Source organism: Tachyglossus aculeatus, chromosome 4 (assembly GCF_015852505.1).
Source record: "Tachyglossus aculeatus isolate mTacAcu1 chromosome 4, mTacAcu1.pri, whole genome shotgun sequence".
NCBI lineage: Eukaryota > Metazoa > Chordata > Mammalia > Monotremata > Tachyglossidae > Tachyglossus > Tachyglossus aculeatus.
The window spans coordinates 126,543,768-126,567,050 of NC_052069.1; the positions used below are offsets into that span (position 1 = coordinate 126,543,768).

General features: G+C 48.0%; 1 protein-coding gene across 2 annotated transcripts in view; it reads left to right on the top strand.

The window, feature by feature from the left end:
- Positions 1–9,912: 9,912 nt before the first annotated feature.
- LOC119926994 (MDM2 binding protein) overlaps positions 9,913–23,283 on the top strand; it is a 64,011-nt gene continuing 50,640 nt past the window's right edge. For both annotated transcript variants that reach the window (XM_038745492.1, XM_038745493.1), the window contains exons 1-6: positions 9,913–9,994; positions 16,366–16,446; positions 19,225–19,298; positions 19,389–19,540; positions 19,915–19,973; positions 21,327–21,471. In XM_038745492.1, the coding sequence (XP_038601420.1) occupies positions 9,925–9,994; positions 16,366–16,446; positions 19,225–19,298; positions 19,389–19,540; positions 19,915–19,973; positions 21,327–21,471 (581 nt within the window). In that variant the 5' untranslated portion in view covers positions 9,913–9,924. The remainder of the gene's footprint in view (positions 9,995–16,365; positions 16,447–19,224; positions 19,299–19,388; positions 19,541–19,914; positions 19,974–21,326; positions 21,472–23,283) is intronic.

The following is a 23,283-nucleotide window of genomic DNA, read 5'->3' on the forward strand; positions in this document are numbered from 1 at the left end:
CTGAAACCACCAACCCCCCTCACGAGCCTGCCCAGGGCCCAAGAAACCTCCGGGGCAGAGAACCCATGCCCCCGGAGAGAATCAGATGGGTGTTTCTTGAGAGCCTGGTCAATTGCTTGCCTTGGTTGGGCCCTCTAACCTTGCCATACCCATCGATCGATCAATCGTATTTACTGAGTGCTTATGAGGAGCTGAGCAATGAGAACATTCAGTTCTCCTAATCATAATAATTCCAATGGTATTTAAGCGCCTACTATGTGGTGGGTACTGTAGTAAGGGCTGGGGTGGATCCAAGCAAATCGGGTTGGACACAATCTCTGTCCCACCTGGGGCTCACAGTCTTGATCCCCATTTTACAGGTGAGGTAACTGAGGCACGGAGACATTAAGCGACACGCCCAAGGTCACGCGGCAGACAAGTGGCAGAGCCGGATTAGAGCCCAGGTCCTTTCTGACTCCCAGGGTCACGCTCTATCCACTATGTCACGCTCTATCCACTATGCCACACTGCTTATCAGTCGATGAGATACAATGGGACCAGTCCCAGCCCCCATCCCATGTAGGGCTCCCCAGGAATCTCCATTTGACAATGGGGGCGTCATATTTTTGATAAGCTCTGTGTCATCACATTCTGAATAAACCCCGCGCCGAGGAACACTTTCTTTCCAGGGCACATCCCCGGACTGCCGCCGCCTCCGTGATCCCAACCGGGCCTCCCTACAGCTCCTGGCTCCAGGGGCACAGGCTCGGAAGGACGGCTTATGCTGGCCAAAACACGGGGCCAAAGTATGCATTATGGAAGAACCAGCTTGGCCTGGGGGACGGAGCATGACCTGGGAATCGGTAGTACCTGGGTTCTCATCCCAGCTCTGCCATCTGTGTGCTTGTGACCCGGGGCACGCCACTTCACTGGGTCTCAGTTACCTCATCTGTAAAACGGGAGTTAATACTGTGAACTCCATGTGGGACAGGGATTGTGTCCATTCCAGTTTGCTTGTATCCACCCCGGTGCTTAATACAGTGCTTGGCACATGGTAAGCGCTTAACAAGTGCCACAATTATGATTATCATTAGTAGTGGTATTGTCATTATTAACCGCATGTGCTGGCCAACAAACCAGGAGCAGCCAGTCTTTCAGAACCCCAAGTTTGAGCCTGCTGACCTGCTGGCTGGCTCTGGAGCCAGAGGGCCCGGTCAGGAAACCTAGGCTGGTTGGTGCCAATTTGTACTTCCCAAGCGCTTAGTACAGTGCTCTGCACATAGTAAGCGCTCAATAAATACGATTGATGATGATGATGATGGTGGTCCGCCCTTGCCCTGCGCACCCTGGCCAAAATCAATCATTCGTATTTATTGAGCGCTTACTGTGTCAGAGCACTGTACTAAGCGCTTGGGAAGTACAAGTTGGCAACACATTGAGACAGTCCCTACCCAACAGTGGGCTCACAGTCTAAAAGGTTCTAAATGATTAGCTGATGGGAAAACTGGCTTGGAGCCTGCCTTGTACGTCCAGAAACGCCCCTGGCAGGGGCTTCTCCCTGCGGAGGTGCCACAGGGACGGCATGGCCCGTGACGTCCCGGCCCGGAAGACCAATCTTCGTTTTCAGAAAGGGTCGGGAGGCCCTGTGTCCTTCCCCCCTCCCCTCCCTTGCCTTCCCTCCTTCCCCCTCCCTTCCCTCTTTCCCCCTCCCTTCCCTCCTTCCCCCTCCCGTCCCTTCCCTCCTTCCCCCTCCCCTCCCCTCCCTTCCCTACTTCCCCTTCTCTCCTTCCCCTTTCCCTCCTTCCCTCCTTCCCTCCTTCCCTCCTTCCCTCCTTCCCTCCTTCCCCCTTCCCTCCTTCCCCCTTCCCCCTTCCCTCCTTCCCTCCTTCCCTCCTTCCCCTCCTTCCCCTCCTTCCCCTCCTTCCCCTCCTTCCCCCCTCCCCTCCCTCCTTCCCCCTCCCCTCCCTTCCCTCCCTCTTCCCTCCGTCCCCCCTCCCCTCCCTCCCTTCCCCCTCCCCTCCCTCCCTTCCCTCCTTCCCCCCTCCCTTCCCCTTCCCCCCTTTGCCCCTTCCCCCTCCCCTCCCTTCCCCTTCCCCCCCTTTCCCCCCCTTCCCCCTTCCCCCCTCCCTTTTCCCCTTCCCTTCCTCCCCCTCTTTAATCCTGGCTCAGTGGAAAGAGCATGAGCTTTGGAGTCAGGGGTCATGGGTTCAAATCCCAACTCTACCAGTTGTCAGCTGTGTGACTTTGGGCAAGTCACTTAACTTCTCTGTGCCTGTTACCTCATCTGGAAAATGGGGATTCATTCATTCAATCATATTTATTGACTGCTTGCTGTGTGCAGAGCACTGTACTAAGCGCTTGGGAAGTACAAGTTGGCAACATATAGAGACGGTCCCTACCCAACAACGGGCTCAAAGTCTAGAAGGGGGAGACAGACAACAAAACAAAATATATTAACAAAATAAATAGAATAATAAATATGTACAAGTAAAATAAATAGAGTAATAAATCTGTACAAACAGATTTATGCCGTGGGGAGGGGAAGGAGGTAGGGCGGGGGGATGGGGAGGGGGAGAGGAAAAAGTGCTCAGTCTGGGAAGGCCTGGAGGAGGTGAGCTCTCAGTAGGGCTTTGAAGGGAGGAAGAGAGCTAGCTTAGTGGATATGCAGAGGGAGGGCATTCCAGGCCATGGGGAGGACGTAGGCTGGGGATTATGTTGCAAACTTGTACTTCCCAAGCGCTTAGTACAGTGCTCTGCACACAGTAAACGCTCAATAAATACGATTGAATGAATGAATGACGGTGGGACAGGCGAGAACGAGGCACGGTGAGGAGATTAGCAGCAGAGGAGCGGAGGGTGCGGGCTGGGCTGTAGAAGAAGAGAAGGGAGGTGAGGTAGGAGGGGGCGAGGTGATGGGGAGCCTTGAAGCCAAGAGTGAGGAGTTTTTGCCTGATGTGTAGGTTGACTGGTAGCCACTGGAGATTTTTGAGGAGGGGAGTGACATGCCCAGAATGTTTCTGCACAAAGATGATTGGGGCAGCGGCATGAAATATAGACTGAAGTGGGGAGAGACAGGAGATGGGAGATCAGAGAGGAGGCTGATGCAGTAATCCAGTCGGGATGGGATGAGAGATTGAATCAGCAGGGTAGTGGTTTGGATGGAGAGGAAAGGGCGGGTCTTGGTGATGTTGCGGAGGTGAGACCGGCAGGTTTTGGTGATAGATTAGGTGTGAGGAGTGAATGAGAGCGGAGTCAAGGATGACACCAAGGTTGCGGGCTTGTGAGACGGGAAGGATGGTAGTGCCATCAACAGTGATGGGAAAGTCAGGGAGAGGGCAGGGTTTGAGAGGGAAGATAAGGAGTTCAGTCTTGGACATATTGAGTTTTAGATGGCAGGCAGACATCCAGATGGAGATGTCTTGAAGGCAGGAGGGGACACGAGCCTGAAGGGAGGGAGAGAGAGCAGGGACAGAGATGTAGATTTGGGTGTCATCAGGGTAGAGATGATAGTTGAAGCCGCGGGAGCGAATGAGTTCACCAAGGGAGTGAGTGTAGATAGAGAACAGAAAGGGACCAAGAACTGACCCTTGAGGAACCCCTACACTAAGGGAATGGGAGGGGGAGGAGGAGCCCACAAAGGAGACTGAGAATGAATGGCCAGAGAGATGAGGAGAACCAGGAGAGGACAGAGTCTGTAAAGCCGAGGTTGGATAGCGTGTTGAGAAGAAGGGGGTGGTCCACAGTGTCGAAGGCAGCTGAGAGGTCGAGGAGGATTAGGATAGAGTAGAAGCCATTGGATTTGGCAAGCAGGAGGTCATTGGTGACCTTTGAGAGGGCAGTTTTGGTGGAATGTAGGGGATAGAAGCCAGATTAGAGGGGGTCGAGGAGAGAGTTGGCATTGAGGAATTCGAGGCAGCGGGTGTATGACTCGTTCGGGGAGTTTGGAAAGGAATGGTAGGAGGGAGATAGGGTGATAACTAGAAGGGGAGATGGGGTCAAGAGGGTTTTTTTCAGGATGGGGGAGATGTGGGCATGTTTGAAGGCAGACGGGAAGGAACCAGTGGAGAGTGAGCAGTTGAAGATGGAAGTTAAGGAGGGGAGGAGGGTCGGTGTGAGAGATTTCATAAGATGAGAGGGAATGGGGTCAGGAGCACAGGTGGCCGGAGTAGCACTTGAGGGGAGGGAGGAGATCTCATCTGAGGATACCGCTGGGAAGGATGGGAGAGTAGCAGAGAGGGTTGAGAGCTGGGGGGTTGAAGAAGGGGGAGGAGTGACTTTGGGGAGCTCAGACCTGATGGAGTTAATTTTACTAACGAAGTAGGAGGCCAGATCGTTGTGGGTGAGAGAAGGAGGAGGGGGAGGAACAGGGGGCCTGAGAAGGGAGTTAAATGTACAGAAGAGCTGATGGGGATGATGGGCATGGGTGTCAATAAGGGAGGAGAAATAGGAGGATTGACTGTGAGCCCCCTGTGATGAGCCCTGATCATCACCTTGTAACCACCCCAGTGGTTAGAACCGTGCTTTGCACATAGTAAGTGCTTAATAAATGCCATTATTATTATTGTTATTCTTTAATTGTATTTACTGATTCATTCATTCAAGCGTATTTATTGAGTACTAACTGTACAGAGCACTGTACTAAGCGCTTCAAATAATAATGGTACTGGTTAAGCACTATGTGTGAAGCACTATTCTAAGCACTGGGATAGATACAAGTCAGGTTGGCCGCAGTCCCTGTCCCAGATAAAAATAATAATAATAATGGCATTTGTTAAGTGCTTACAATGTGCTAAGCACTGTTCTAAGCAGTGGAGGGGATACAAGGTAATCAGGTTGTCTTACATGGGGTTCACGGTTTTAATGCCCATTTTACAGATGAGTTCACTGAGGCCCAGAGAAATGAAGGGACTTGCCCAAAGTCATACAGCAGACAAATGGCGGAGCTGGGAGTAGAGCTCAGGTCCCTCTGACTTCCAGGCCTGGTGTCAATCCACTAGGCCACTTGAGAAGCACTGGGGAAGCAGGGTAGCTTAGTGGAAAAAGCATGGATTTGGGAGTCAGAGGATGTGGGTTCTAATCCTGGCTCTGCCACTTGTCTGCTGTGTGACCTTGGGCAAGCCACTTAACTTCTCTGCACCTCAGTTACCTCATCTGTAAAATGAGGATTAAGACTGTGAGCCCCATGTGGGACAACCTGATTAACTTGTATCTACCCCAGCACTTAGAACAGTGCTTGGCACATACTGCTTAAATAGACAGAATTATAGATATGTTCGTCTGTACACAGCACTTGTGTACCGATGTGCATATCTATAATTCTATTGATATTGATACCTGTTTTGATGTGTACACGTCTATAATTCTATTTACTTATATTGATGCCTGTTTATTTGTTTTGATGTCTGTCTCCCCCCACCCCCACCATGCTCCCCAGACTGTAAGCTTGGTGTGGGCAAGGATTGTCTCTATTGCTGAATTTTACTTTCCAAATGCTTAGTACAGTGATCTGCACACAGTAAGTGCTCAATAAATATGAATGAATGAATCCCAATTCTGCCACTGTCTGCTGTGTGACCTTGGGCAAGCCACTTAACTTCACTGTGCCTGTTACCTCATCTGTAAAATGAGGATGAAGACTGTGAGCCCCCTGGAGGGACAACCTGATTAGCTTGTATCTACACAGTGCTTGGCACATAGTAAATCCTTAACAAATACCATACTTATCAATATTATTATTAGACTATGCTGCTTCTCTTCTATCCTCCTCGACCACCCGCCCTTTCCCTCCTCCCTCTCTCTTCACTTCTCTGGGCCTCAGTTCCCTCATCTGTAAAGTGGGGATGAAAACTGTGAGCCCAACGTGGGGCAACGTGATTAGCTTGTATCTACTGTAGTGTTTAGAACAGTGCTTGGCACATAGTAAGCACTTAACAAATACCGTTGTTATTATTGCTAACAAATACCATTATTATGAGGATGATTATTCCATGTGGCCTCTCTTCATTCCTCCCCCTCTGCCCACCCTTTCCCTCTTTCCTCTCCCTTAAGTTCTCTGGGCCTCAGTTATCTCATCTGTAAAATGGGGATTTGTTGCCGTCTGCCTCCACGCGTCCGGCGCAGTGGGGAGACGGGCACTCGCAATGGAAGAACGCAGGCCAGGCGAGTCTCAAGGTGGACAAGGAGACTGTTTATTCAGCACACTGTGGAGGATTTTATACAGTGAGGAGCCTCAAGGGAGTCAGGGGACAGGCGGATGACTGCAAGCTTATCAGCAAGGCTGAACTTATCAGCAAGATTGAGCTCATCAGCAAGACTGAGCTCATCACCAAGGCTAAGCTTATCAGCAAGGCTGAGCTCATGCCTAGATCTGCACGTTCCCATTCTCAGAACAGCGTCAAGTTATTCATCTAGCAGTCTGACTTCCTTCATTGCTCCTTGTAAGTCTTCCTGTGAGCACAGAAGGCCAGGTGGCCTGGCTTACTACCTAGGCCCAGATGTTACGTCTGCCACAGGGATTGATTCATTGATTCATTCAATTGTATTTAATAAATATGATTGAATGAATGAATGAATTTATTGAGTGCTTACTGTGTGCAGGGCACTGTACTAAGCGCTTGGGAAGTAAACATCGGCAACGTATAGAGACAATCCTTACCCAACAACGGGCTCACACTCTAGAAGACTCTAGTTGACTGTGCGGCAACATAATAATAATAATGATAATGGCATTTATTAAGCACTTACTATGTGCAAAGCACTGTTCTAAGTGCTGGGGAGGTTACAAGGTGATCAGGTTATCCCACAGGGGGCTCGCAGTCTTCATCCCCATTTTACAGATGAGGTAACTGAGGTGCAGAGAAGTTAAGTGACTTGCCCAAAGTCACACTGCTGACAATTGGCGGAGCGGGGATTTGAACCCATGACCTCTGACTCCAGAGCCCGTACTCTTTCCAATGGACCACACTGCTACTCGACTAGCTTGTATCTGCCCCGGGGCTTAGAACCGTGCTTGGCCCATAGTAAGCACTTGACAAATGCCATTATTGTTATTACTAGCAAATACAAACAGAGAAGCAGAGTGGCTCAGTGGCACTTAGAGATCATGGGTTCCAATGTTGGCCCTGCCACATGTCTGCTGTGTGACCTTGGGCAAGTCACTTAATAATAATGGTATTTGTTAAGCGCTTACTATGTGTAAAGCACTGTTCTAAGTGCTGGAGGATACTAGGTGATCAGGTTGTCCCACGTGGGGCTCACAATCTTAATCCCCATTTTACAGATGAGGTAACTGAGGCGCAGAGAAGTTAAGTGACTTGCCCAAAGTCACAGAGCTGACAAGTGGCGGAGCTGGGATTAGAACCCACAACCTCTCACTTAACTTCTCTGAGCCTCAGTTCCCTCACCTGTCAAATGGGGATGAAGACCGTGAGCCCCCCGTGGGACAACCCGATCAGTTCCCTCACCTGTCAAATGGAGATGAAGACCGTGAGCACCCCCCCGTGGGACAACCTGATCACCTTGTATCCCCTTTTTCGCACATAGTAAGCACTTAACAAATGCCGTCATTATTAAATAGCGTTATTCTGGTTCCGAAGAGGCCTTCCCAGACTGAGCCCCCTCCTCCCTCTCCCCCTCCCCCCCACCATCCCCCCGGCCTTAATAATACTAATAATAATGGCATTTATTTAGACTGTTACTATTACTTATTAGACTGTTATCTATTACCTTTAGACTGTGAGCCCACTATCGGGTAGGGACTGTCTCTATGTGATGCCAATTTGTACTTCCCAAGCGCTTAGTACAGTGCTCTGCACATAGTAAGCGCTCAATAAATACGATTGATTTATTAAGCGCTTACTATGTGCAAAGCACTGTTCTAAGCGCTGGGGAGGTTACAAAGTGATCAGGTTGTCCCACGGGGGGCTCACAGTCTTCATCCTCATTTTACAGATGAGGGAACTGAGGCACGGAGAAGTGAAGTGACTTGCCCAAAGTCACACAGCTGACTAGTGGAGGAGCCGGGATTTGAACGCCTTACCTCCTCCCCTTCCCCACAGCACCTGTATATATGTATATATGTTTGTACGTATTTATTACTCTATTTATTTTACTTGTACATATCTATTCTATTTATTTTATTTTGTTACTATGTTTGGTTTTGTTCTCTGTCTCCCCCTTCTAGACTGTGAGCCCACTGTTGGGTAGGGACCGTCTCTAGATGTCGCCAACTTGTACTTCCCAAGCGCTTAGTACAGTGCTCTGCACACAGTAAGTGCTCAATAAATACGACTGATTGATTGATTGATTGATTGATTGATTCATTGATTAACAAATGCCGTCATTATTAAATAGCGTTATTCTGATTCCAACGAGGCCTTCCCAGACTGAGTCCCCTCCTCCCCCTCCCCCTCCTCCCCCTCTCCATCCCCTCCGCCTTACCTCCTCCCCTTCCCCACAGCACCTGTATATATGTATATATGTTTGTACGTACTTATTACTCTATTTATTTATTTTACTTGTACATAGCTATTCTATTTTATTTTATTAATATGTTTTGTTTTGTTCTCTGTCTCCCCCTTCTAGACTGTGAGCCCACTGTTGGGTAGGGACCGTCTCTAGATGTTGCCAACTTGTACTTCCCAAGCGCTTAGTACAGTGCTCTGCACACAGTAAGCGCTCAATAAATACGATTGATTGATTGATTGATTAACAAATGCCGTCATTATTAAGTAGCGTTATTCTGGTTCTGCCGAGGCCTTCCCAGACTGAGCCCCCTCCTCTCTCCCCCTCCTCCCGCTCTCCATCCCCTCCGCCTTAACTCCTCCCCTTCCCCACAGCACCTGTATATATGTATATATGCTTGTACGTACTTATTACTCTATTTATTTTACTTGTACATAGCTATTCTATTTTATTTTATTAATATGTTTTGTTTTGTTCTCTGTCTCCCCCTTCTAGACTGTGAGCCCACTGTTGGGTAGGGACCGTCTCTATATGTTGCCAACTTGTACTTCCCAAGCGCGTAGTACAGCGCTCTGCACACAGTAAGCGCTCAATAAATACGATTGATTGATTGATTAACAAATGCCGTCATTATTAAATAGCGTTATTCTGGTTCCGACGAGGCCTTCCCAGACTGAGTCCCCTCGTCTCTCTCCCCCTCCTCCCCCTCTCCATCCCCTCCGCCTTACCTCCTCCCCTTCCCCACTGCACCTGTATATATGTATATGTGCTTGTACGTACTTATTACTTTATTTATTTATTTTACTTGTACATAGCTATTCAATTTTATTTTATTAATATGTTTTGTTTTGTTTTGTTCTCTGTCTCCCCCTTCTAGACCGTGAGCCCACTGTTGGGTAGGGACCGTCTCTGGATGTTGCCGACTTGTACTTCCCAAGCGCTTAGTGCAGAGTAAGCGCTCAAGAAATACGATTGATTGATTGATTAACAAATGCCGTCATTATTAAATATTGTTGTTCTGGTTCCGCCGAGGCCTTCCCAGACGGAGCCCCCTCCTCCCTCACCTCCCCCTCTCGCCTTAACTCCTCCCCTTCCCCACAGCGCCTATATATATGTATATATGTTTGTACGTATTTATTACTCTATTTACTTAACTTGCACATATCTATTCTATTTATTTTATTTTGTTACTACGTTTGGTTTTGTTCTCTGTCTCCCCCCTTCTAGACTGTGAGCCCACTGTTGGGTAGGGACCGTCTCTAGATGTTGCCAACTTGTACTTCCCGAGCTCTTAGTACCGTGCTCTGCACACAGTAAGCGCTCAATAAATACGATTGATTGATTGATTGATTCAGCTGCTCTCCTTTCCTCACTCCCCCTCCCACTTTTGCCCCCTGGGCATTTTCGTCATGGCCGCCCTCGCGGCTCAGGAGGAAGAAGGCGGAAGTGCGTCACGGGCGCGCGGGCCCTCGGCTCCCCTCAATGGCGGACAGGTACTTGCTGCTGGTGGCCTGGGCCCCCACGGAGCCCACAGAGGCGCCGCCTCCCCCCGGTACGCAGCGCTCGGGAAAGGCTGGGGGGCACGGAGGGACAAACCGGCCCAACGCCTTCTAAGGGCTCCCTCCTAACCGTTTACCACCTGTATATATGTATAAATGTTTGTACATATTTGTTACTCTATTTATTTTACTTGTACATATCTATTCTACTTATTTTATTTTGTTTGTATGTTTGGTTTTGTTCTCTGTCTCCCCCTTTTAGACTGTAAGCCCATCATCATCATCAATCGTATTTATTGAGCGCTTACTGTGTGCAGAGCACTGTACTAAGCAGTTGGGAAGTACAAGTGGGCAACGTATAGAGACGGTCCCTACCCAACAGTGGGCTCGCAGTCTAAAAGGGGGAGACAGAGAACAAAACCAAACATACTAACACAATAAAATAAATAGAATGGATATGTACAAGTAAAATAAATAAATAGAGTAATAAATATGTACAAACACATATACAGGTCCTGTGGGGAAGGGAAGGAGGTAAGATGGGGGGATGGAGAGGGGGACGAGGGGAAGAGGAAGGAAGGGGCTCAGTCTGGGAAGGCCTCCTGGAGGAGGTGAGCTCTCAGTAGGGCTCAGTAGTAGCCCACTTTTGGGTAGGGACGGTCTCTATGTTAACCGCTTATACTTCCCAGGCGCTTAGTACAGTGCCCTGCACACAGTAAGCGCTCAACAAATACGATTGATTGATTGATTACCACAGGACGAGCCAGTCCCTCCCCCCCGCCTTACCTCCTTCCCCTCCCCACAGCACCTGTATCTATGTTTGTACGGATTTATTACTCTATTTTATTTGTACATATTTATTTTATTTTGTTAATATGGTTTGTCCTATTGTCTGCCTCCCCCTTCTAGGCTGTGAGCCCGCTGTTGGGTAGGGACCGGCTCAATATGTTGCCAACTTGTACTTCCCAAGCGCTTAGTACAGTGCTCTGCACACAGTAAGCGCTCAATAAATACGATTGATTGATCGTCTCTGTATGTCGCCACCTTGTACTTCCCAAGCGCTTAGTACAGCGCTCTGCACACAGTAAGCGCTCAATAAATACGATTGAATGAATGAATGAGGAGCAGTCACAGGGCCCCGCGGTACAAAGCCTTTCTTTGTTCACTCGACTTGCCAAAGGCCCCGCGGTAGAGCCGGTAGTGGCACCAGTGGGATTGAGTGCTTTCTGGGTGCCCTGGGCCACAGGACGGAGCAGAGCCGGTAGTGGGACCAGTGGTATTAAGTGCCTTCGGGGTGCACTGTGCTAAACGCTTGTCAGAGGAGCGGCAGTAAAACTGGTAGTGGATTCAGTGGTCGTAATGAGAAGCAGCGTGGCTCAGTGGAAGAGAGCACGGGCTTTGGAGTCAGAGGTCATGGGTTAAAATAATAATAATGGTATTTATTAAGCGCTTACTATGTGCAAGAGGACAACCAGTAAAACTGGTAGTGGATTCAGTGGTATTAATGAGAAGCAGCGTGGCTCAGTGGAAGAGAGCACGGGCTTTGGAGTCAGAGGTCATGGGTTAAAATAATAATAATGGTATTTGTTAAGCGCTTACTATGTGCAAGAGGACTACCAGTAAAACTGGTAGTGGATTCAGTGGTATTAATGAGGAGCAGCATGGCTCAGTGGAAGAGAGCACGGGCTTTGGAGTCAGAGGTCATGGGTTCAAATTATAATAATAATAATGACATTTATTAAGCGCTTACTATGTACAAAGCACTGTTCTAAGCCAATTGTCAGCTGTGTGACTGGGCAAGTCACTTAGCTTCTCTGTGCCTCAGTTACCTCATCTGTAAAATGGGGATGAAGACTGAGCCCCCCGTGGGACAACCTGATCACCTTGTAACCTCCCCAGCGCTTAGAACAGTGCTTTGCACATAGTAAGCACTTAATAAGTGCCGTCATTATTATTATTAACTGCCTTCTGGGTGCACTGTGCTAAACGCTTGCCAGAGGACATAGCAGAGCTGGTAGTGGAACCAATGGTATTGAGTGATTTCTCGGTGCACCGTGGTAAACGCCTGTCAGAGGAGCTGCAGTAGAGCTGGTAGTGGAACCAATGGTATTAACTGTCTTCTGGGTGCCCTGTGCTAAACGCTTGCCAGAAGACGTAGCTCAGCCGGTAGGGGAACTAGTGGTACTGAATACTTTTTGGGTGCACTGTGCTAAACGCCTGTCAGAGGACATAGCAAAGCTGGTAGTGGAACCAATGGTATTGAGTACCTTCTGGGTGCACTGTAGTTAACGCTTGCCAAAGGACAGAGCAGAGTCGGTAGTGGAACCAATGGTGAGGAAAGCTCACCTCCTCCAGGAGGCCTTCCTGGACTATGCCCCTCTTTTCCTCTGTTCCCCCTCCCCCCCCATCGCTCCCTCTGCTCTACTCTTTTCCCTGCCCCACAACACTTGTGTGTACATGCGTACATATCTATAATTCTATTTATATTGATGCTATTGATGCCCGTTTACTTGTTTTGATGTCTGTCTCCCCCTTCTAGACTGTGAACCCATTGTGGGCAGGGATTGTCTCTGCTGCTGAATCACACATTCCAAGCGCTTAGTTCAGTGCTCCACACACAGTAAACGCTCAGTAAATACGATTGAATGAATGAATATCTGGGTGCCCTGCATTAAACACTTACCAGAGGATCGGCAGCAGAGTTAGCAGTAGGAACGATGGTGTTAAGTACTTTTGCTGTGCACTGTACTGTTTGCCAGAGAACAATGCTGCAGAGCTAGTAGAAGCAGCTCTTGTCACTTGTCTGCAGTATGACCTCGGGCAAGCCACTTAACTTCTCTGTGCCTCAGTTACCTCACCTGTAAAATGGGAATTAAGACTGTAAGCCCCACATGGGACAACCTGATTCACCTGTATCTACCTCAGCGCTTAGAACAGTGCTTGGCTCGTAGTAAGTGCTTAACAAAAACCATCATTATTATTATTAGGAGCAGTGGTCTTAAATGTTTTCTTTGTGCACTATGTTGACCACTTGTGAGAGAACAAGACCACAGGTAGTAAGAGCAATGGTATTGAGCGTTCTCGCTGTTCACCATACCCCCCGGCTTGAGGGAGGAGAGAGAGCTAGTAGGAGCAGTGATATTAAGTGCTTTATAGATGTACTAATAGCTTGTCAGAGGACAATGCAACAGAGCTAGTAGGAGTACTGGTATGTATTAAGTACTTCTTCTGGGCACAGCACTGTACTGAGCGCTTGCAAGAGGAGAGTACAACAGAAATAGTAGTAATGGTATTTATTAAGAGCTTACTATGCACACAACTCTGTACCGAGCACTTGAGAGAGGACAATATAATAGAGGTAGTAATACTAATAGCATTTATTGGGATCTTACTAAGTGCACAGCACCGTACTTAACACTTGGAAGAGGATAATATAACAGAGGTAGTAGTAGTGATTGTATTTATTAAGTGCTTACTGTGTGCACTGTTCTAAGCGCATGTAGGAGGATAAAAGAGGTAGTAGTAATAGTATTTATTAAGTACTTACCATGTGCACTGTTCTAAGAGCTTGTGAGAGTACAATACACTAGTGGTAACTGCTAACTCTGCTGCCTCCTCGACCTCTCAGCTGCCTTTGACACTGTGGACCACCCCCTTCTCCTCAACACGCTATCGGACCTTGGCTTCACAGACTCCGTCCTCTCCTGGTTCTCCTCTTATCTCTCCGGTCGTTCTTTCTCAGTCTCTTTTGCAGGCTCCTCCTCCCCCTCCCATCCTCTTACTGTGGGGGTTCCCCAAGGTTCAGTGCTTGGTCCCCTTCTGTTCTCAATATACACTCACTCCCTTGGTGACCTCATTCGCTCCCACGGCTTCAACTATCATCTCTACGCTGATGACACCCAGATCTACATCTCTGCCCCTGCTCTCTCCCCCTCCCTCCAGGCTCGCATCTCCTCCTGCCTTCAGGACATCTCCATCTGGATGTCCGCCCGCCACCTAAAGCTCAACATGTCGAAGACTGAGCTCCTTGTCTTCCCTCCCAAACCTTGTCCTCTCCCTGACTTTCCCATCTCTGTTGACGGCACTACCATCCTTCCCATCTCACAAGCCCGCAACCTTGGTGTCATCCTCGACTCCGCTCTCTCATTCACCCCTCACATCCAAGCTGTCACCAAAACCTGCCGGTCTCAGCTCCGCAACATTGCCAAGATCCGCCCTTTCCTCTCCATCCAAACCGCTACCCTGCTAATTCAAGCTCTCATCCTATCCCGTCTGGACTACTGCACTAGCCTTCTCTCTGATCTCCCATCCTCGTGTCTCTCTCCACTTCAATCCATACTTCATGCTGCTGCCCGGATTATCTTTGTCCAGAAACGCTCTGGACATATCACTCCCCTCCTCAAAAACCTCCAATGGCTACCGATCAATCTGCGCATCAAGCAGAAACTCCTCACCCTTGGCTTCAAGGCTCTCCATCACCTCGCCCCCTCCTACCTCACCTCCCTTCTCTCCTTCTACTGCCCAGCCCGCACCCTCCGCTCCTCCACCACTAATCTCCTCACTGTACCTCGCTCTCGCCTGTCCCGCCATCGACCCCCGGCCCACGTCATCCCCCGGGCCTGGAATGCCCTCCCTCTGCCCATCCGCCAAGCTAGCTCTCTTCCTCCCTTCAAGGCCCTGCTGAGAGCTCACCTCCTCCAGGAGGCCTTCCCAGACTGAGCCCCTTCTTTCCTCTCCCCCTCGTCCCCCTCTCCATCCTCCCGTCTTACCTCCTTCCCTTCCCCACAGCACCTGTATATATGTATATATGGTTGTACATATTTATTACTCTATCTATTTATTTATTTATTTTACTTGTACATTTCTATCCTACTTATTTTATTTTGTTGGTATGTTTGGTTCTGTTCTCTGTCTCCCCCTTTTAGACTGTGAGCCCACTGTTGGGTAGGGACTGTCTCTATGTGGTGCCAATTTGTACTTCCCAAGCGCTTAGTACAGTGCTCTGCACATAGTAAGCGCTCAATAAATACGATTGATTGATTGATTGATTGATTGGTAGTAGTAGTAGTGGTCTTTATTAAGAGCTGACTATGTGCGCAGCACTGAACTGAGCCTTTGTCAGAAGACAATACGATACAGCCGGTCTTGTCCAGCACTTAGAACAGTGCTTTGCACATAGTAAGCGCTTAATAAATGCCATTATTATTATGCTGTGGAGTAGTAATGATATTAAACATTTCCATTGTTCAGAGCAGTGCACTTAGTGCTGACTCTAAGCTCATTGTGGGCAGGGAATGTGACTTTATTATTGTACTCTCCCAAGCACTTAGTACAGTGCTCCACACACAGTAAGACCTCAATAAATACGACTGAATGAATGAGTGAGAGTATACACAAATAGCGGACATGACCCTTGGCCCCAAGGATCTTACAGACCAGAGCGGGAGGTAGAAACTACAGTATATTTTGGCTCGGAGAAAGAATGGAAGGATGGGTCATAGAAAAAAGAGCCGAGATAGAACATCTACTTCAGTGTTCGGAACTGCTGAGGGTTGTCACGATTTCTGAAGAAGTGGTTGGTGAGCAAGGTACGACTAGACCGTAAGCTCACTGTGGGCAGGGAGCGGGTCTGTTGTATTGTTCCGTGGTACTCTCCCAAGTGCTTAGTACAGAGCTCTGCACACAGTAAGTGCTCCATAAATATGATTCACTTAGTGCGACTTGGGGAGAAGAAAAATTAACCCCGGACAAACCTTCGAGCAGTCGGTTGATGTTATCTTTGGAGCACTCACTCTTTACAGAGCACTCAACTAAGCCTTGAGGTGGTTCGGAAGAGGGCAGGAAGTCCCAGGCAGGAAAAACTGTGAGCAAAAGGTTCTGGAGGCAGGAGAGTCGAGAACGAGGCCCCTTGAGAAAGTGAGCTTGGGAGGATTGACAGGTGTGAGCTGGTGGGTAGTGGGAGAAGTAAGAGGGAGAGAGTGCTGCTTGAGATTTTTCATATCAGTCAGTCAGTGGTATTGACTGAGTGCTCCACTGTGTGTGCAGAGTACAGAACTGAGCTCTAGGGAGAGGCTAGTAGAACAGAGTTGGTAGACACGTGCCCTGCCCACAGCTAGCTTCTCCCTTCTGTGACGGTAGCATGTGTTGCCTATTAGCGTGGCTCAGTGGAAAGAACATAGGCTTTGGAGTCAGGGGTCATGGGCTCAAATCCCGGCTCCGCCAACTGTCAGCTGTGTGACTTTGGGCAAGTCACCTCACTTCTCTGGGCCTCAGTTCCCTCATCTGGAAAATGGGGATTAAAACTGTGAGCCCCCCGTGGGACAACCTGATCACCTTGTAACCTCCCCAGAGCCTAGAACAGTGCTTTGCACATAGTAAGCGCTTAACTCCATCATCATCATCATCATTATTATTATTATTGCAGGTTTGACTGCAGCAAATGTTTACCTCCGACTGAAAGAAAGCATCAGTGACTCCCTGCAGCGAGGAAACAGTACCTTCCCAGGTGAGTGGCACATACCTCGCAATGGCGTGGGCCTGGGAGTAAGAAGGAACTGGGTTCTGATCCCGGCTCCGCCACTTGATTGCTGTGTGACCTTGGGTGAGCCATTTCACTTCTCTGTGCCCCCCATTACCTCATCAGTAAAATGGGGATGAAGATCGGGAGCCCCAAGTGGGACAGGGACAGTGTCCATCCTGATGAGCTTGTATCTACTCCGGCTCTTAGTACAGTTTCCGGCATGTAGTAAGCGCGTAACACATACTGTAAAATAAGTGGAAAGGCTGAGAAACAGGGATGGTTTTATACGTTGGTCATTGTTTGAGCACCTACCGGCCTCTCAGGAGCACACCAGAAGAGTTTCTTCCTCTAGACCGTTAGCGCGTCGTGAACAGGGAACGTGTCTACCAGCTCTGGTGTATTGTCCTTTCCCGAGTTCTCAGTACAGTGCTCTGCATCCAGTAAGTGTACAATAAATAGCGTTGGTTGATTGGAGAGCTTATAATCTAAGGAATGGTTGAGCCCTTGCTTCCTTTGGGTGGTTTGGGGGATTTACCACACACAGGGGGACTTTGATTACAGGGAAGACGGGGTGGCTGCACTTGGAGAAGGGCAGATTCACTCCTGTCGCAACCAAAGTTTTCAGCCACTCAGGCTCATCGTCAGGTTTTGCTTCTATGTTCGCAGGTGGTTCGGAGCACTAAAACGTGTGCAGACCCCTTTTTTAATAGTATTTGTTAGGTGCTTACTATGTGCCAAACACTGTTTGGAGCTCTGGGACAGGTACAAGTTAATCGGGTCCGACACAGTCCCTGTCCCATGTGGGGGCTCACAATATAAATAGGAGGGAGAGCAGGTATTGAATTACAGTTCAGGAAACCGAGGTCCAGAGAAGTGGAAGGGACTTGTCCAAGGTCAAGTAGGTAATAATAATAATGATGGCATTTGTTAAGCACTTACTATGTGCCAAGCACTGTTCTAAGTGTTGGGGGGGGGGGGATACAAGGTAATCAGGTTGTCCCACATGGGGCTCACAGTCTTAATCCACATTTTACAGATGAGGTAACTGAGGCACAGAGAAGTCAAGTGACTTGCCCAAAGTCACACAGCTGACAAGTGGCGGAGCCAGGATTAGAACCCATGACCTCTGACTCCCAAGCCCGTGCTCTTTCCACTGAGCCACGCTGCTTCTCTGAGCCACGCTGCGGTGGAGCGGGGATTAGAACCCAGGTCCTCTGACTCCCGGGCCTGTGCTTATTCAACAAAGCCACACTGCTTCTCTTATGACTCCTTGCTGGAAGGAGCTGACGATAACTTTGCATCTAAGCATAATCTCAAAATACAAGTAAAACTACAGTCCGTTTTTCCTCGAGGTGTGTTTCCGCTAGTATTTTGGCTAGAACAAGTCAGTGCATTAAGGAATGTTCTTTCGACAGTGTGGTCGTTTGGATATAGTGTGGCATGGTGTTGGAAGAAATGCTTCCCTTCAAGTTTTCCTTAACGTGGGATTCAAGGCAGGGCCTCACAGTCTAAGTAGGAGGGAAAACAGGTCTTGATTCCCCGTTTTGCAGATGAGGGAAGTGAGGATCAGAGAAGGGAAATAAATAATAATAATAATAATGATGGCATTTATTAAGCGCTTACTATATGTAAAGCACCGTTCTAAGCTCTGGAGAAATGGTTACAAGGTGATCAGGTTGTCCCACGGTGGGGGCTCACAGTCTTAATCCCCATTTTACAGATGAGGGAACTGAGGCCCAGAGAAGTTAAGTGACTTGCCCAAAGTCCCACAGCTGACAATTGGCAGAGCCAGGATTTGAACCCGTGATCTCTGACTCCAAAGCCCATGCTCTTTCCACTGAGCCATGTTGCTTCTCTGGAAATGACTTGCCCAAGGTCACCCAGCCGACAAGTAGCGCAGCCGGGATTAGAACCCAGGGGCTCTGACGCCCAGGCCCAGGCTCTGAACAATAGCCACTCTGCTTCTTTACTCTCTCGCTGGCTTCTCCGGGTCACACGACCAAGGGGATTCAAGGATGCAGGCACTGGAGGGAGAGGTGGAACCTGGAGTGTTTGGGGCACAGTTTTGCCCCTAGCCGGGAAGTGGTTTTTGAAACGTTCCCCAAGTTCTGGGAAGATCCACCCAGTATGTTACTCTAGAATAAGGAATGGCCAACTATTTTGGCTCGAGGGTCTTCTGCAAACTTCCCAAGTGTGTGGAACGGGGCAGAGCTTTGCCTCTTCTTGTCTCTTTGGCTGTCGGGGGGTGAGAGAGGGGGAAGGTTATGAGATGAGGAGAAGCAGCGTGGCCTAGTGGAAGGAGCCTGGGAGTTGGAGGAAGTGGGTTCTAATCCTGGCTCCACAACTTGTCTGCTGTGTGACCTTGGGCAAGTCACTTCACTTCTCTGGGCTTCAGTTTCCTCATCTGTAAAATAGGGGTTAAGGTTCCGAGCCCCATGTGGGGCAGGGACAGCGCCCAACCTGATTGTCTTGAATCTACCCCAGCGCCTTAGTACATTGCCTGGCATATATTAAGTGCTTAAATGCCATTTAAAAAAACGGTGGCGATACAGTTGTTTCTGCCCATGGCGGATGCCACCTGATTGATGATTCTTCTGGGTTTCACTTCTTCAGGATGGGATTTTGGTCAGTACTAGGCTACTTGTGGTATGACTGGAAATGTGAAGCCCCTCAGCTCTAGCCTCGCGTGAGTGTCTCTCTCTAGCAATTTCTAACAATAACTAGCATTTGATTCTACGCACGGCTGTGTATTTTCTTTTTCAGCCTGTTCCGTGGCTGGAGTGCCAGGTCCCACAAAGTGGTTCTTTGCAGTTCAAGCGATATGTGGATTTTATCAGGTAATTTGTCAGAGAAAACATAGGTGAGCTGCCCCTGAACGTCGGTTTGCCGTAAATAAACCTAGAGTCAAGGCAACCTTTTGTTGTTAGTTTTGTAGTTCCGACTGGGAGGAGATAAATTTTGATGTTCAGAAAGAAGAAAGTGAAGACTCTCTCCAGACCAACATTGAGGAATGCCTGAAAGCGGTTCGGAATTTTGATGAAGAGGATACGAGTAGCAGAGAATCTCTGTCCCTGACTGAGTACGATCGTTTGTCTTTCAAAAAGGATTGCTAGAAATTCAGATTCAGGGCTCCTCACTGGCAGTTTGAAAACTGGAAAATAGATCAACTCACTGTAATGTCAAAAAACAGTTTCAGTAGTTTCAGTTTGGGGATCAATCAATCAACGAATCAATCCCCTCCCCTCCCCTTGGGGTGGATACAAGCAAATCAGGTTGGACATAGTCCATGTCCCGCATGGGGCTCACAGTCCTCATCTCCATTTTTCAGATGAGGTAACTGAGGCCCAGAGAAGTGGAGTGACTTGCCGGGAACCCTCCTTGACAGGAAGCTATTATGCAGTACCTATGCATACAAGCTAATTTTTTTCTAATGGGAACATACTTTCATTTCAGCTTATATGAAGAATCCGCAGAAAGTTTACATCAGCTGTCAGACAAGCTTCCCCCTCCTGGTAATTTAATCATTTTCAGACTTGTTATTTGTGCTTAAATTTGCAGTTGATCTTCAAAAAGGTTTTTCTTTGAATGATTGCTGAATCCCATTGTCATTCCCGTCTCTGACCACTTAACATCCTGTCTTGTCTCAGTACTTGATTTCGAAATGCACAAATCAAATTCTTCATCGGCAAAGTTTGTTAGAAAAAGGCAAGCCTGTTGGTTTTTATCAGTTCTTTCCATACGCTGCTAGTGCTACTGTTTTTCATTTAGTGTAGCAGTCTTTTAATCAGTCTTCTCTCTTTTTTTTTTATGGTTTTGGTTAACTTCTTACTATGTGTCAAACCCTGCTCTGAGTGCTGGGGTCAATACAAGTAAAGTTGGACACAGTACTTGTCCCACATGGGACTCACAATCTAATAGGAGGGAGAGCAGGTGTTGAATCCCCGTTTTACAAATGAGGACACTGAGGCCTAGTGAAGTGACTTGCCCAAGGACACCCAGCAGGCAAGAAGACAGAGCCAGGATTAGCACCCAGGTCCTTTGACTTCCAGGCCTGGGCTCTCTCCACTAGGCCACTCTGCTTCCCATTCCATACACTGAGCTTGCCGACTTAAGAAAACTTGCCCATAGACAGGTATGAAAATATTTTCCAAAATGAGCACAAATCAATTTTTAGGCCTTTTATTGTGGAGCTGTTTTTCCAAGAGCCCTCAATGGGGAATAGACAGGTGAAGAGGGAAATAGATTTCAAAGGCATGTTTAGTTTGGTAAATCCATTCTTCTTTCATGTCACTTTAGGGCTCAGATCAAGTACTGAGGAGGAATTGACAGTGCCCTTATTCTTGCAAGAAAGGCGCCAGACCTTGGTTTTACTAGTAAAAAAAAAAAAAAAAGGACTCCTTTCCTTTTTAGATGACTAGTCAGATGATAATTACTCTTGAGTTTTTCTCACTTCAATAGACTGTGAGGTAAATTTTATTAAAATATGTATTCTCTTCTCTCTGTTGCATCCCTAGGGCACAGTTAGAACAAATGGACACTGAAGACTTTTATTTAAAACTGCAGGCTAACCTTTTGTAATAATTTGACCCCTCATGGCATGATATAAATTGAGGAGGCAATAGCTATTTCCCACATTTGAATGGATGTTTTTTTTTTTCTTTAGGTCTGGTAGTGAATAATGCCTTCTTGGACTTCTATTACCACAATTAATGCTTCCTTTTCCCAGGGCACTGGGTTGAAAGCCAAGGTTTTAAAATCCTTGCTTATTTGCTTCCACAGCTGAATTGTGTCAGTTATTATTTTGTGTAATAATAAGTCCCCAGTTGCAAAATGCAGCCTGGCAGATAAGATCTTTCCTTTTCTAGGAAGAGCAATGATCGATGTAATAATACAATCCTCTGAAAATGATGCCCCGAAATTGGAAGACTGCTTACCTGCTATTGGTGCATTGAAACACTTGAGGGAGTGGCACTCAGCCAAAATTACAATTGTAGCAAATGATTGTGAAAGGTAAGTTGTTTTGGTAAATGGGGTTTAAGTGCTTCTTGTGTGCCTGGCACTGTACTAAGTACTGGGGTAGATACAAGATAATCAGGTGGACACAGTTAGTGTCCCACATGGGGCTCACATTTTACTCTCCATTTTGCAGATGAGGTAACTGAGGCCCAGAGAAGTGAAGTGACTTGCCCAAAGTCACAAAGCTGACAAGTGGTGGAGCAGGGATTAGAATTTAGGTCTTTCTGACTCCCAGGCCCATGCTCTATCCATCAATAAGTTTCTGTCAAAAAGTTTGCTTGATTTGTAAAGTCAAGGGTCAATGCATAGCGAATCAAAGGTAATTTTTCTTACTAGTCTTGTGGATTTTGTGAAATTTTCCTCTCCCCACATGCTACTTCTCTGTCCCCACTCTCCCCACTTTCCTATTTCTTCACTTCTCCCTTCTAACCCACCTCCCAGAAAGAAGCAGCATGGCCTAGTGGATAGAGTATGGGCTTGGGAGTCAGAAGGACCTGGATTCCAATCCTAGCTCTGCCACATGTCTACTGTGTGACCCTGGGCAAGTCACTTCACTTCTCTGGGCCTCAGTTTCCTCATCTGCAAAATGGGGATTAATAATAATAATAATAATGTTGGTGTTAAGCGCTTACTATGTGCAAAGCACTGTTCTGAGCACTGGGGTAGATACAGGGTCATCAGGTTTTCCCACGTGGGGCTTACAGTCCTCATCCCCATTTTACAGATGAGGGAACTGAGGCCCAGAGAAGTTAAGTGACTTGCCCAAGGTCACACAGCTGACAAGTGGCGGAGCTGGGATTAGAACCCACGACCTCTGGCTCCCCAGCCCGTGCTCTTTCCACTGAGCCACGCTACTTCTAACTGTGATTGAACTATGAGCCCCATGTGGGACAGGGACTGTGTCCAACCTGATTAACATGTATCTACCCCAGTGCATAGTACAGTGTGTGGCATATAGTAAGCACTTAACAGGTACCTTAAGAATTATATGGTACGATCAAGGGAAATAGTTGGAAGAACCTACTCTATCCTAATCCTCCTCGACCTCTCAGCTGCCTTCGACACTGTGGACCACCCCCTTCTTCTCAACACGCTATCCAACCTTGGCTTCACAGACTCTGTTCTCTCCTGGTTCTCCTCTTGTCTCTCTGGCTGTTCATTCTCAGTTTCCTTTGCGGGCTCCTTCTCCCCCTCCCATTCCCTTACTTTAGGGGTTCCTCAAGGGTCAGTTCTTGGTCCCCTTCTGTTCTCTATCTACACTCACTCCCTTGGTGAACTCATTTGCTCCCATGCCTTCACCTATCATCTCTATACTGATGACACCCAAATATATATCTCTGTCCCTGCTGTCCCTCCCTTCAGGCTCGTGTCTCCTCCTGCCTTCAAGACATCTCCATCTGGATGTCTGTCCGCCATCTAAAACTCAGTATGTCCAAGACTGAACTCCTTATCTTCCCTCCCAAACCCTGCCCTCTCCCTGACATTCCTATCATTGTAGACGGCACTACCATCCTTCCCATCTCACAAGCCCACAACCTTGGTGTCATCCTTGACTCTGCTCTCTCGTTCACCCCTCACATCCAATCTGCCAGTCTCACCTCCGCGACATCGCCAAGATCCGTCCTTTCTTCTCCATCCAAACCGCTACCTTGCTGGTTCAATCTCTCATCCTATCCTGACTAGATTACTGCATCAGCCTCCTCTCTGATCTCCCATCCTCCCCACTTCAGTCTATAGTTCACGCTGCTGCCCAGATCATCTTTGTGCAGAAATGCTCTGGACATGTTACTCCCCTCCTCAAAAATC